Raw genomic sequence first — 15,709 nt, forward strand, 5'->3', positions numbered from 1 at the left:
TTGATTAAAGTCAACCACTGTTTGTAAAGGGTAATCTCTGTTTCGACAAATTACTGTTTCTCAAGACTCTGTATGTAATCAAATAGAGGTTTTAAACATATGTTTCTCATACTACTGTTTGAAATCCTAACATTTGTTTCAAAAACAGAGATTACAAAAGGAAAAACAAACATCTGATTGACCAAAAGTGAACATACATTTAACCTTTGTTTTCAAAAACCAAACCTCTGATTAATAAACATATTGTAGGTTTCAAAAGAGTGTATCATTTGTTTGAGGTATCTAAAACTTTGTTTGACTAAAGTCAACCACTGTTTGTAAAGGGTAATCTCTGTTTCCTCAAATCAATGTTTCTCAAGACTCTGTTTGTAACCAAACAGAGGTTCCAAAAATATGTTTCTCATACCACTGTTTGAAATCCTAACCTCTGTTTCAAAAATAGAGATTACAAAAGGAAAAACATACATCTAATTGACCAAAAGTGAACAGACATTTAACCTTTGTTTTCAAAAACCAAACCTCTGAATAATAAATAGATTTTACTATTTTTAAGAGAAAAATGCTCGGATAGTCCCTGTGGTTTGCTCATTTTTTCACCTATAGTCCCTAACTTTCTAAAATTACACCTATAATCCCCAAGTTTTTGAATTTCGTTCCCGGATAGTCCCTACCGTGGATAGGGGTTAGTTTTTGGTGTTAGGTGCGTGTGAAATGACAAAAATACCCTTACTGTCAAATTAATAACTTAAAAATTAAAAAAAATATAATTAATATTTTACAACTTTTATGTGTTACCCACCACCCACCCCATCACTTCATCTTCCCCACTCCATACCACCACTACCATCTCCACCTTCAACCACCACCACCATTATCTGACTGCCCATCTACCCTCCAGTTTGAACTTTGAACACTTTCTTGTATTTCATTACTACTGACAACAAACAATTTCTGCCATAAAACAGCCCAAACCCTCACATTTCTCATCATCCACCTTCAAACCCTAAATATGCTACAAGACCCAATCAGAATCTCATCTTGTTTTTCATCAACCACCAGTGAAAACCATCATGCTACCATCACAATGTCCGGTCAGACCCTCTTCATGTCCGTTTACAAGACCAAAATCGCCGGTAACTACCGTTGCATCACCGTCACATGGTTCAAGCACCTGTTGTTTCAAGGGTGGACAAAAGGGGTTGAGATGGGATGGCTCCGGCGATGGAGATAAGAATAGATGGGCATCTGATGATTTATGTGAAGCATCTTCAATGGAACTATAGAGGTAATGAATGTATTCGTTTTAGTAATGTGAGAATTGAAGTTGATTGGGATATTCAATGAAACTGATGGAGATAAGGGTGATGGTCCCACATAAATTATTTAATATTAATTATATTTCTTTTTAATTTTTAGGTGTTAATTTAACAGTAGGGGTATTTTGGTCATTTCACATCCACTTAACACTAAAAACTAACCTCCATCCACGCCAGGGACTATCCGGGAATGAAATTGCAAAAGTTGGGGACTATACCTGTAATTTTAGAAAGTTAAGGACTAAAGGTGAAAATGAGCAAATCACAGGGACTATCCGGACATTTTTCTCTATTTTTAATATGTCATGGATTCCATCTTGAAAGCTAGTGTTTCAAGCTTTCTCTTTCTAAGCTCACTCATTTCTTTCGCCAACCCAAAAAGGTAAACTTGCAAATGAAGGTTGAAATGGTGGCTAAGGTATTCACATTTTCCTTAAATACATCCACACAAGATTACCTCCTCATGAGCTTTACATTTATATTTCCACTTTTAGACCTTAAATCCATAAGGTTATATGGTGTGGTCATGACTTTTATAGTCACCATGACCTTACACATCAGCGTCATGTCACCCATTTCTAATCTATTATCCAAAACCACTACCTTAAGGGTGTGGTCATGACCCAAACCACTATTTTGTTATTTTAATTTATTTTTGTGAAAAAGAAAAGGAAAATATTTAAAAAGGAAAGTAACCTCATGGTTGTCATGGTTTAATCCATGCCAACCATGATAGATGAAGTAAGGGGATGATATAGCAATCTATTAATGGTCCTATGTAGCATTGATTACAACCCAAGCCCCCAGACCCTTTAGCCTAACAATTCATAGTCTAACTGTAAAAAATACCAAATTTCTATAAAATATTGGGGTGTTACACTATATGGTGTGGAGTGATTGCAGCTTAAACCCTTTAGCTGAGCATGGCTTAAATAATAGTTCTGGTGTATTTTGCTCATTGTGTTATAACATCCATATGTGTGGTATTTCAACCACTACTTATGTTATTGTGCCATTTTATAATGTCAACTTATATCTTCTATCAGTGTTATAAGTTCTAACCATTTAGGGTGTACGGTGTGGGAGTCGGCAAAGGGCGGCAAACGGGTTTGCCAATCGGCAAACACCGCCGCCGACCCAATGCCGACGCGGCAAACAAAACGAATCGGGCACAGGTTGCCGGCTCGGGAAAGATGGATTTTGGAAGGTGGGCCAGGTTTAACGGTAATATTACCGTTCAAATAAAAAAAAATATTTTTTCTTTAAAAAATTAAACTATAAATATCAAACCAAACTATTAACCAAATACCTTCAAATATATACCCAACCAAACCAAAAAATACCACCAATTCTTCCCAAAAATTTACAAAACAAAATGGCGGATGAACTCCCGTTATGGTTCCCACCCATGAGTAGCGACGATTCATCCGATAGTAGCATTCTTTTTTTTTCAAAATCTCATCGAAGAAGCCGAACCTCAAGACACGGGCACATCTAACCGAAGGAGATATATTGAACATCAACGTGAGGAGGGGCATGAGACACTCATGGCGGATTATTTTGTCGAAGACCCGAAGTACAACAAAGATATCTTTCGGCATAGGTTCCGTATGTCGAAACGTTTGTTTCTAAAAATTGTGGCCGACGTGGAAGAGAACGACCCGTGGTTTGAAGAGGCCCCCGATGCGCGAGGTAGGAAGGGCTTTACGTCGTTGGAAAAGGTGACATCGGCTATTAAACAGCTCGCAACTGGTAACACTCCAGACGAGAACGACGAGTACTTGCATATGGCCAAAAGAACTTCCGCGAGTGCCTAGAATATTTTTGCGACACGGTTTGCAAAATATACGGTCCAGAGTTCTTACGTAGACCGACAAGCCAAGAAATGGCACTTTTATACCAAGCTCATGAGGAAAAACATCACCTTCCAGGTATGTTCGGTAGCCTTGATTGCACCCATTTCGTTTGGCGATTTTGTCCAACAGAGTATCGAGGCCAATTTATGCGAGAAGATCATCGATACCCGACTGTTATGCGCGAAGCGGTTGCTTCTCAAGACTTATGGTTTTGGCATGCTTTTGCCGGTCCACCGGGTTCTCAAAACGATATCAATGTTCTACAACAATCTCCGTTATTTTTAACGGAACGAAATGGAACCGCGCCAAAATGTCCATTTTACGTTAACAACCATTCACACAAACGTGGTTATTTGCTCGTGGATGGAATCTACCCTTCATGGTCAGTGTTTGTGAAGTCGATCCCTTACCCTCACGAAGTAGACCAAAAGAAATTCAAGAGGCAACATGAGGCGGCAAGAAAAGACGTCGAACGGGTTTTTGGTGTTTTGAAGGCGAAATGGGGTGTATTGAGTCGACCGATGCGAGCAAGATCCGTGAAAAAAATTAGGAGTGTCGTGTACACGTGTATTATTTTACACAACATGATTTTGAAAGATGAAGGAAAGGCGATAGCACCGGTGCACATTCGGGATCATCCGGTCGAGCCCGCTCTAGACGATACGGTGTTGGGCGAGTTGATGGATGAAGACACGCATTGGAGACTAAAAAATGATCTCATAGATCATCTCGCAAGTCAAGATTTACCACACCTTTTGGTCGATTCCGACGAAGACTAGTTTAATTTATTTCAAGTTAATGTAATTTTATTGTTTTTTAATTTAGTGTAATTTTGATGTTTTTAATTTAATTTATGAAAGTTAATTGTTTTTTAATTTAAATATTAAATAAACTAGTGCACAAAAAAATAATAAAAAAAGTTTACCACTTCAGCAAGTGTTTAAACCATTGCCAACACTTTTCAGCAAAGTTTAAACACTTTTGACTGATTGACATGGCACGCTCTGATTGGTCGGTTTTTTGGTTTGCCACTCCAAATTGTTTAACCACTCCTTACACCCTTAACCAATAAGTCGTCTCTTGACCTTACTTCTTACCAATTGATTCAAAAACACGTTCTAGATATTTTACGTAAAATGTTGTTAATCCAGCTGTGTATCACTTAAACTTGGAATGTTTTATTTCCCATAAACTAAACCAATATAACTGATTAAGTTTAGAACCAGTGGCGGACCCAGAAAATTTTTTCATGGGGTGCAGAAAATTTTAGGGGTAGTTTGGCTATTACTGTATTATAATTTTTTTTGGTGCGGTTCGGATCGGGTCAGGTCAGGTCGGTCAAGTCAGCACATTCGGAAGTTTATAAATTATAAGGTCCTCTTTAGCATACTCCAACTTTACTATTGAGGAATTGCCCATTATGTTTTGAATTGCAAATTGCCTATTATGTGACTCATAAATCTTGTTATAAACCAAATAAAAGCATTAAAATTTTACCAGTTGATATGATTCTCATTCAAATCAATAATCACATTATCACATTTTACTATGGATTTCACATAAGCACTTTGGAACATTTTTTTAATGGATTGGTTAAATTACAAAAAAAGACTCTCCAGTTAAAAGTTTGTCAAATTATCAGGTCATCTTTTTCAGCGGAAATAGAAAATTGAAATTTTAATACAAAGGGTTGCAATAGAAATTTTTTTAATCTTCATTTGCGTATATCAATATGAATGTCTACCGGCCAATATATATGAAATAAGAAGGATACCAACACTTTTTTTTTAATGCTAAAGTAAAAACCTTAAAGTGAGGGTCATAAGATATATTTATATAAATAAAATAAATTATAACTAAAAAAATAAAATAATAGAGTAAATACATAAATTAAATAAAAGTCAAACAAATTTAAATAGACTAGCCCATTACAAATAAAAGAGACCGTAAGGTAAAGTAAAATAAAATAATTACCTTTTAAGTTTTTCTTTTTATCATATAATTCAAATGGGTTAGAGTGAAATGACAGTAATTTTAATTTATTAAATAGAATACCCTAGTCCCTAGACCTAGGTAACCTATAATGTTCATCTTCTTCCTCCCACAATTACCTCTGTAAGAACCTCACCGGAAAAAAAAAATCCGGTGATTACTTTTTGTTTCTTTAAAACTCTTATTTTCTCCATTCTTTTTCATTCTAAAGTTCAAAGGGTGCGATTCTAAAATTTTATGGGGTGCGCTCGAGATTTTAACGTGTAAATAACACTAAAAATATTTTTTTTAAGGGGTGCGCCCGCTCACCCACCGGCAACTGTAGGTCCGCCCCTGTTTAGAACATGCACATGCTTATCTGAGTAATATATAAAGGATGCATATTTTGCAAAATACTTGTAAAAGAATTGCAATGTTTTAAATTAATTAATTGAGATTTGAAGGAATGGAAACCAATCCACCATATCATATCAGCAGATGAGCAGATGATAGGTCCGGCGAATCCAGATTTTAAGTCCATGGTCTAAAGGAAAATGTAAGTGAGGCTTGTGTGAGTTGGAGTAGATGTCTCTAAGGGGAGGCGGCGCGGTGCAATTCTTGTGCGTGATAGAACAATACCACGCGTGGAACTTGGTGAAATTCCACCGCGACTAACAATGTTTAACGAGTGATGAGATATTTCCGTGAAAAAATTCACGCGTGATAAATGGATGGATGTGAAGGGGTGTGAGGGTTTATTGTTGGGTGTTGTGATTGATGACCAATTGACCATTGCCACTAAAAAGGGTTGTGAGTGATGAATAATGGTTGATGACATGGCGGAACTTGATTGGATGTTATGAGTGATGAAATTTTTGCAAGTGATAACCACCCCCTCCCCCTAATAAATTTTACAGCTAGATGACAAGGGTCAGTTTTTTAGCATGAACAGGCCAACTTGGTAAGAGGCCATTAGGTCTGCCTTTGGGCCAAACTCTTTCAAAATAAAAAAAAAATTAGTATTTTTGTTAAATGAAATGTTTAGTTCTATAAAATGTGTTTAACGAACAAAAAATATCTTATATAATATATGTATTATGTTTTGTTGACATGTCTATCTATACATGTAAAATGTTTTTATCAAACAAAAAATATCTTATAATATATAATTTAGTAATTTTTATTATTATTACACCCCCCTATTGCATTTACTATTAGAAGCAGCGATGAATTTGTTATTATTATTACTTTTTGCTTGTAGTTTATAAATTTTAAATACTATTAAAAAAAGTAAGAAAATATATTTAGACTAACTTATTTAGGGATGAGCATTTGGTAATGGATATCGGTACCGAACTTTTTTCGTAACCTATATTAATAGAGTTACTTGTTCAGCCATTGATCTACTTATGCTACATTATATGATTGTGAAAAGCTAAAGAGATGTCTGGATTTTCAATGGATAAAATATAGTTTTTAACCCATGTTTCAAGTTTTAACTTAGTTATATATTCTAGCTAGTTTAAATGAGTTCGTTTGAAAAACTAATAATCCGATTACACTAAAGAGCCTGCAAGACATAGTTCATTTATGAATTATCAAGAGCAAGATTACACTCAAGAGCCTTTAAGGTGTAGTTCATATGTGAACTTCCAAGAGTATGATGACACTCAAGATCTTTGGAGGCATAGTTCATTTGGGTACCCAGAGGCTGCTACACAAAGTTCATTAAGTGACTATAATGATTATGTTGGTTATATCAGTCCATACGTGAACTACCAAGTACCTGGTGAACCAAGTCCGTTCATAAATCAAGATAATAAGGGAAAAAAACCGTTCAAGGAGTATGATGCTAAAGTGGGTTACACCAGTCCATTTGTGAACTACCAAGTTCCTGGTGAACCAAGTCCATTCATGACCCAAGATACTGATGGACAAGGTTTTTTTTGCCAGTCTTTTACACACATCGGTGGTTGCACCAAAAAAACATTGGATGATTATGCAAGAGGCAGGATTCTTGATTGGGAACAAGTTTAACGTAATCGTTCAATTTTTATATAAAGAAAAAAGAAAGAGTTCGACTTGTTTTTCGCTTTGAAGAGGCCCTCACCAGTTCTCAGAAAAAAAATAATTTTAATTGCACACATGAATGGTGGCCATTTTATAATGGTAGAATTGCAAGGAGAGTATCCAATTGTCACCACAAACAACCTATGAACATTAATGAGAGAAAATGATGCGGCTGGCTGGGAGAATATATTTGAATCACATTAAAATATGTATAATTTTGGATAGAACAACCTGCTACATATTATGTTGTAGATTAAAGCTCGGTATGTAAAATGTTTAATGATATAATTTTGTAAGAATGCACTTATTTTTTTATAGTTTCTGTTACTACTATAAATGTAATTGGATAAATAATTAGTTATAATAATAACTAGCTATAATAATAATAATAATAATAATAATAATAATAATAATAATAATAATAATAATAATAATAATAATAATAATAATAATCTATATCTATATATCTATATATCTATATAAAGCATCTCCTATGTCTACAAATGTAATTTTCATCCTTTTTTTTAAGATGGCATACCAAAAGCTAGAACAAATTCCTATATTTTTACATTTTTCTTCCTTTTCTACCCTTATTTTACCACAAATACAATTTTTGAAGCAAGGTTTACAAGACAATAGAAGCCAATACAATAGAGATTTGGCTTTATCATTATAGCCACCTCTTCACTTTCTTTCTTTATGGCAATAAGTGCGATGATGGTGGTTACAATCGAGGGTAAGTTCATTTCTCATCTTCCTAATCTCTCTATCTTTTCTAATCCAAACTGAAATGATGCAGTTGCTTTGGCCAGGATTCAAACCACGACCCGAAACGTCCGACCCCTTGCCTCCTTGAACCATCTGCCATTTAACACATTACAAATTGCCTTCTTTTTCATCTTATCTTCCAAAAACCCTAGCTCCTCAAACTCTGCCGTTTTGTATTCATTATAAGCCGCGTCCGACATTCGATTGATATGTTGTGTAGATAATCCAGTACATACATCATCGGGTTCTTCTTTCTCATCGTCTTACTGTTGTGTTTTCGAAATGGTCTCTTGTTCGCGAATTGAAGGAGGACAAGAGGTGCGCAATTTATCAGCCGGTGTTCGTGAAACCATTCAATCGATCAAAGAAATCGTTGTAGGCTACCCTTAAAGTGACCAACATGGACCTTGAGAGATCGTTCAGAAATTTTTATATCCAGGTTTTATTTCGAAATTTCCCCTTTTCTTTTGTTCCTTTACGTTTTCTTTAAATAAAGTTGTTATTTTTATCGAATTGTTTGAATAATATGTTACCTGAGTAGATTTGTTGTTTGATTGTATTTAGGGATTGTACTTTCAGCAGGATTGGAATTTCATGTTTGCCTTAATGCCACTGAGGAATTTCCAAAGATGATTAATTTTTTGATATGCTAGACAGTTTGTTGAAGGTGAGTTTCAGTTTCCTGATATTCTTAGTAATTTTTCCCCTTTTTATATATATTTAGTTGTTTTAAGAGATATTAATTAATGTGATTCTTTTGCAGTTTCATGAATTTTCTGTTGGAAATTTCTATCGTATGTGGAATTTATATAACATTCAAGAGTTTCATATTCAAATGTTACGAAGGTTGTATCACTTCACCTCGTAGTTTTGCAAATTTTAATCTCATATACTGTTCAACAAAGCTCTTCAACTATATTTATATGTGTAGAACATGAATTCCTTGTTTGTTTGGTTCTTGATTTAGAATATTCGTTGTCAATTTGCAGTTCAACATTTGCACATATACAAAGTGATGTAAGATTACAAGTTGTTAAATATTAGAAAAATACATAGTTTAATACTTAGTTGACTAAATATTTCAGCATAAAATATAATCTGAATGAAAAATCATATGAGATGCACATTAAGACTGTGATTATTGATATCAAGTATGTTATCCAGGGACAAATTAAGGCTAAAGGACTTGCTTCCTTGACTTCATCTCTTCCTAAAGTCCAATGTATGCTACATAACCTTACTGTTGCTCATAAAACATTATCTATTATCTAATGATTTTATTTCAATTTGTTATTTTCCTTTCTGGTTTCAAGTGAAGCCATCTTACAAGAGGGCAACCATTGATAATCTCATATAAGTGCACTTGGAGTTGTTAATCCTTCTCAAAATATGTATTTAAGAAGTCAGTTTAATCTTATTAGTTCTTAATTTCTTGCTATGCAGTTTGACCCGGCGCCTAAAAGAGCGAACCAGATGTCACGAGAAGAACACCTGATTATTTCTTGTGAAGTTGAGTAATACTCGTGACTGGTTGAATCGCTGTTTTGATCTAACAAATATCGGCGCAAGTTCTTCATTGGTGGATGCGCGAAAGTTCTTCATTGATTCGCTCTTCCACGTTGCACTATCGACGGTAAAGGAGTGTTATTTTTTGTCATAACAAATGCCCCGCTGTAACGCGCGGGCATTCCCACTATGCATGAAAGTGTTCTACAATGGGTTTATTGGCTTGTACATATAGGTAATATGATATATAAACCTTTTTTTAAATATATTTTATGTCATAAATTAAATGGGGTGTGTATTTATGCCATGATTATAACTTAATAAGAGAAATTAACATAGGTTTTATAATTTAAATATGATATTATTATATACATTTGTGTTTCTTAAGTAAATTTTAATTTTAATTTCAGAAAAAAAATTAAAAATTCGGGTTGAACGGGTCGTGTTCGGGTCAAACTGCCGTTTTGTATACATTACTTTTAATCAATAGGTTCCAAACCTCCAAACAGCTCCCATTATGTGGATTTATTAGAATATCCACCTGGTACTGGTAACGACAACTCCATGGTTTTAATTAATATTCTTGGCTTAAACATGAGAAAACATGATTTCAAAAGAATATATTTGATTATTGAGAGCTGTCCTGGAATTAATAATAAATCGTTGTAATCAGATATCGAGTACGAGCTACACGGGGATGGATCTCGTGTCGTTTCAAAAGTACCCAAATGGGCTCACGAGAAGTGGCTCCGCAAGTATCAGATGATTCTCCTGAAGACACCTCACCAAGTGAAACCACCTCGAGAGACGCTACTGCTGATGGTATTATTAAGATATTTGACCTTTCATTTTGTAAAATGATTATATTGCTGCTGCTAGTTATTACTAACAATGATAATAATTTCTGGTTTTGTCTCACCATTAATAGGTGGAAAGCGCCCTTGTGAGGATCATCCAAACTCTGCATTAGCAACTGCTTCTATATAAATATACAACTTCTATGTGATTTTTTATCGTTTTAAGGTTTAAGGTTTGAGTTATGTTTCCGCCTCATATTGTCGACTCCGCTGCAACGCGCGGGTTCCCCACTAGTAATAATAATAATAATAATCACTAAATAAAAGATTAAAAAAAGACAACTAAAAGACAAAAAAACTAAAAATTTAACAAAAGTTGTTAACTAAAAGACAAAGTAGACTAAAAACAAAATAAATTTTTTTATTAATTGATGTGATGTTTTTATGGGGTGGGGGGGGGGGGGGGTGTTTAGGGTGAAGGGGGGCATCCCCTAATGAGGTGAGGGGAAACTTTTTGTAACCCAATCATACGTTGCCATGTCATTTCCCCTCTATAACTTCCCTCTTGTTCAAAAACGTACGGGGTTCACCCCTCTTAGGGGAATTGTTTTTTTATTCAAAAAAAAGAGAAAAGTTTTCATTGGTTGAAATAAAGGCTGGCCCACCTTCTCTCTCCTTCCCTCTTCGGTGCCTCCTCCCCGAAATTGTTCCCCGATTTCACTCCCCGCCTGAATGGCGGCACCTCCCCTCTCGGTAAAAAATGGTCCCCGAAGGTGCCCCGGATAGCCTTAGAATGAGCCTAAAACAACCATAGTAAATACATATCATTACATCAGAATTTTAGAATGTTAGATATTTACCATGACCATATAAGGTTAAAAAATGTCATAATTTTGTTTGATGAATGTTGGTTGTACTAGCTTAAAGTAGGTCATATATCTTTCATTAAATTGGACAATAAAAAACGTGATAATGATATCCATTAGAGTACAAAGTAACAAAATAACCAAACCACAAAAGTTGGGCAATTTTCTACATTTAATGCGATCACCAAATTTGAAAAATAATTATAATGCAAATTAATGAGGTTGTTTTTTTTTTTGTTTTTTTTTTTGTTTTTTTTTTTTTTGTGCCATAGGCTACCATTGCTTAGCTTGTTCCTGTCATCAACAATCCTATGATATTGGCCTAGTCAATCAATTATTTTTCAGATTGTTTGTGAGGAAGGAATAATAATATCATGTAACTCGTAGACAATAGCACTAACGAACAAAATTCAATACAATGCTTCATAATGTGGGACAGATCCAAAATATTTCCTTTGGAAGACAAAATATATGTCTACGCCAAATACAATTTTCTTTTAAAGAATCTCTCCATATATCGTATTTGAAACTAACCATAAGAATCCCACACATAATTTTAAGGATATAACAGACATAGGTTATCTATTTAAGGCTATAACAGACATAGGCTATGTGAAAGTAGCCGTTGGGTGTGCATGAGGAATCCCGCCACCCGATGGATGCATCCATTTAAAAGCTCCACTATTCTCACACCCTATTTTTTTATTTTTATATCCTTAGATGTAGAGGTGGCAAAATGGATGGGTTGGATTGGATTGGTTGTTGGGTCAGAATGGGTTTGGGTTAGAATGGGTTTGGGTCAAGATGGGTAAAAGAAAGAAGAAGGTCAGGATGGATTTGGGTTAGAATGGGTTTGGGTCAGGATGGGTTTGGGTCGGGATGGGTTGAGAATAAATCAATAATAATAAAAAATATAAAAAATGAAAAAAATTATAAAAAATGAAAAAAAAATAAAAAAAAATAAAAAAAACATAAAAAAACGGAAAAATATAAAAAATTAATAAAAAATAAATAAAAAAATTACGTGCAAAAATATGGAAATAACAAGAACGACAAGGAAACAATGCCTCCGATCTTTTTCGATATATGTGAACTAATGTTGATCATCCATAATTACATACTAACTAATACTAATCAACCAAATGTTTCATATCAAAGACGTTCAGGATAGTGGTAAGCAGTTTATTTCTTTTGGTAAAGATATAATAAAGGTTCACCTCAGCAATCAGTGGTTTGCTATACAAATTTCATCAAGAGTTTTGACTGTAATATTAAATGCAAGGACCAATGAAAGATCATGCAAATGACAAACCACAGTCACAGTTACATCACTACCAAATGAACAAGCGTTTGACGCGTACAAAAGCACAACAATCACTTTTAATCAAACGAAGAATCGAGTGTATCAGACATGCAAAGAAGAATCGACCAAGAATCTATGTGCCAAACTCAGCACCAAACGAGCAGAGCTCAAGCTTAAAAAACTACTCTTGAGCTAAGCTGAGGCTTAAAAAGAAGACCATACGACATAATTACCATAAAAATCAAATACCAAACACCACCTAATTCTAACATTTATAACCAAATCTTGATTAAAAAAAATACAACTTTAATACTGTAGGATCAAAACCAGCACGCAGGACCAATCTAAGTTCATTCCCACTAACCAAAACAGCCCCACAACTAAACCCAACCGTCTCAAATGCTTTAAATCACAAAATTATTATTAGCCTTATTGGCATAACCAATAATCGAACTCAACCCCTCCAAAGCATCCTTATAGGCCTCAACATTTCTTGTTATCTGAGGCTTACTATAAAGATAAAAGGGTCTCTTTTCAACAGCCTCCATGACTTCTTTTTTTAGTGTATTGTGTTAATAACCAAGAAGTCCTATAACGAGCGAAACCCTCGTTTTGTGTTGCTGATCCCAAGACTAAATTGCCCTATGTAAATCTAGTTGGTAAAAATTAGAGTAAACAGTAAACAATAAACTTGACCAAAACTTTAAGCAAACGAAAACATATAAAAACTTGTTTACAACAACACCCACACTAATATCAATCAATCACAGAATAAAAGTTAAATAACAAAATCAAGATTGATTAAGAACAATAGCAGAAGAAGAACCAGCGGGATTAGGGCTCTGTCTCAAGTTGAAGTAGCGAGAAACCAAAAAATAATTTGCATCTCAAGTTGAATTAGCGAGATTAAGGATCTGCGATTGAAGGAATCGTTGATTTAGAAGAAGAACCAGCGGCTGTGCGACTGTGCGAGTGAAGTCCTTATCTTGCAATCTGGCGATTAGGGCTGTGCGATAAGGATGAAGATCGCCCATCCTAACCCGCCCTGTAATTTTGTATCACCCATCCTGACCCGCGTGATTTTATCTGTTTTATTTAAATTGGCCCATCTAGACCTACTCACAATTTACTTCTGGCCCAAGACAACCCAATCTCTTATATTAAATACCCATTTTGACCCAAAATTTAGTTAATGGGTTTGTTTTGCCAGGCCTACTTAGATGTATACAAGCCGTATAACCTTATACGGCCCGTATAGAAGGCTGTTGCACAGAAATAAATGAAGTAGAATATTTTTTTTTTGTTTTACATGTATACGTGCCATATAACATTATACAAGCTATATACAATTGTATACAAACAATATAATGTTATACGACCTAATGTGTATTTTTTGTGAGGTTTGATCAGATTTTTGGGTTTTTAGTATCTGTATACTGGTTGTATAATGTTATACGACCCGTATATAAGGTTTTTTTTTTTTTTTTTTTTTTTTTTTTTTTGTAAAACCGAACAACCTTTTAATAAGTTTTAGTAATTGTTTAGACAGCATTTTTCATATTATTTAGATATATTGGATTATGTTATGAGTTTGTAAAATGTCTATGTTACAATAGTATTTGTCGTATTATTTTTTATATATATCGGATAAGCAAAACATATTCATATGATAAACAATACGATAAGAATTATTATACAAACAAAATAAAATGTAAACATAAGATTAATATTTACAATTTTTACATCTAAAACAACAAAAGATAAATATTTACAATGTTTCAAAAGTAAAACAACAAAACCAAAAATACAATAAGCAGCTACGGCGATGGTAGTGGTGGTGGTGCAGCGCCAGCTTGTGGAGGTAGAGGCGCGCCAGAATGCATAGCAATAATCGCCTGCACCATCCACTTTATGTTGCTCTGCATACGCGATACGTCCACCCGTATAGCATCTACATCCGACTCGACCTGAGCCAGGCTCTCCTCACCCCTCCTGGAGGCATCACACGTGGTATCACGCTCCGTCGATTGTACGGGCAATCAACCTGTACATCCTCCACACCCAGCTGCAATCAGTCGAGCGTAGCATCAACTCCCCCTCTACCCTGCATACCCTGCCTCACTCTCCCTCGCCTCCCTCTCCCCCATCCCCCTCACCTCCCTCGGCCCCCTGGCCCGCCTCCCTCTACAGTGGTTGCCCTGGTACCACTCGGTACGACCGTCGTCAAGCGACTAAATCACCCGGACCTTGTCCGGTGGCACCTCGTAAGCAATCTTAATCGAGACTATTGTGGCCCTACCTACCGGATCAACCTGGTGTGTGATGGTCATATCCTGAGCCACCTACGAGGACAAGCGGCACGACCAGTGCTTCGTCAGACGGGTGACGAAGTCGCCACAGCTAATGTGGCTAGAGGTACGCTTAAGAGCGTACTCGGCGAAGTATGTGGCCAACATGTATGCTAAGTTGGCCTTCCCGCCGGTAAGTAAGTCGTGCAATAAGAACAGGTCATTTTGGGTGACCCACTCCCTGCTATGGTGTTGACCCGCAATCATCACGACGATACACCGATGTAGGTATCGGTGCAATGGGTCGTAAATGCACGACACTCGCGCCTTCGGGGATCGCGAACGCGGTGTCGCGAACTCCCCGGGCCACAACACGTCAGAGGACGTGGTGGTCAGCGCATCTAAAAATGCCTTGGATACTGACTCCTCCTGTGAGTACAGAACCGAGGCAATAGCAAACTGGGGGAGCATCAACCGGCGAGACCCCGCAAAGAGTAAACGACACCGGGGTGGTATCCAAAAAATGTTGTAAACCCCTACCGGGTGTCCGTATATGCAAACATACATAAAAACTCTAAAGTTATCTCCTCGTGGGCCCGCTCTCGGACGGCTTCAAATAAACGGGCCCACGCGGAGGTAGCTGGCATGAACTCTCGGACCCGCCCGATCGATCCAATCTCGGTCAAAAAAACCATCTCCTTTATCTTTTGAAACAAGTTTATATTTATCTCTCTCGGCTGACCCATTATATGTTGTTTAAGATTCGCTAGTTTGTTGTCTACGTCAAAATACTCCTCCTCGCACCCTTCGTTTAACATTGTCCAGCGAGTCTTTCAACCTCTATAGCATCCACGTGAAGTTTTCCTCTTGCTTGTTGGTTATGAACGCACGCGCAATGCAGAATGATAAGTATGTGGATGTGACACCGATAATCTGAACTAGCAGCATTTTGTATCGGTTCATCTTGT

At 36.0% G+C, this 15,709-nt stretch overlaps 1 protein-coding gene and 1 long non-coding RNA gene across 7 annotated transcripts; both read left to right on the top strand.

Annotated features, from left to right (window-relative positions):
• Positions 1 to 3,201: 3,201 nt before the first annotated feature.
• LOC110866693 (protein ANTAGONIST OF LIKE HETEROCHROMATIN PROTEIN 1-like) lies at positions 3,202 to 3,951 on the top strand. Its single transcript, XM_022115836.1, has one exon. The coding sequence runs from the start codon at positions 3,202 to 3,204 to the stop codon at positions 3,949 to 3,951; it is 750 nt and encodes a 249-aa protein (XP_021971528.1).
• A 3,840-nt stretch (positions 3,952 to 7,791) lies between these two features.
• On the top strand, positions 7,792 to 10,533 carry LOC110868097. 6 transcript variants are annotated; one of them, XR_004861991.1, is made up of 8 exons: positions 7,792 to 7,949; positions 8,026 to 8,420; positions 8,546 to 8,648; positions 8,745 to 8,998; positions 9,146 to 9,203; positions 9,425 to 9,614; positions 10,161 to 10,309; positions 10,416 to 10,533. It is a non-coding gene; the product is annotated as an uncharacterized LOC110868097 (long non-coding RNA). The 6 variants fall into 6 exon arrangements; XR_002552186.2 differs by having other exon boundaries at positions 7,829 to 7,949; positions 8,013 to 8,420; XR_002552187.2 differs by having other exon boundaries at positions 7,830 to 7,949; positions 8,013 to 8,420; positions 8,745 to 8,827.
• The last annotated feature ends 5,176 nt before the right edge of the window (positions 10,534 to 15,709 follow it).

The sequence above is a fragment of the Helianthus annuus genome, chromosome 7 (assembly GCF_002127325.2).
Source record: "Helianthus annuus cultivar XRQ/B chromosome 7, HanXRQr2.0-SUNRISE, whole genome shotgun sequence".
NCBI classification, from domain to species: Eukaryota; Viridiplantae; Streptophyta; class Magnoliopsida; order Asterales; family Asteraceae; genus Helianthus; species Helianthus annuus.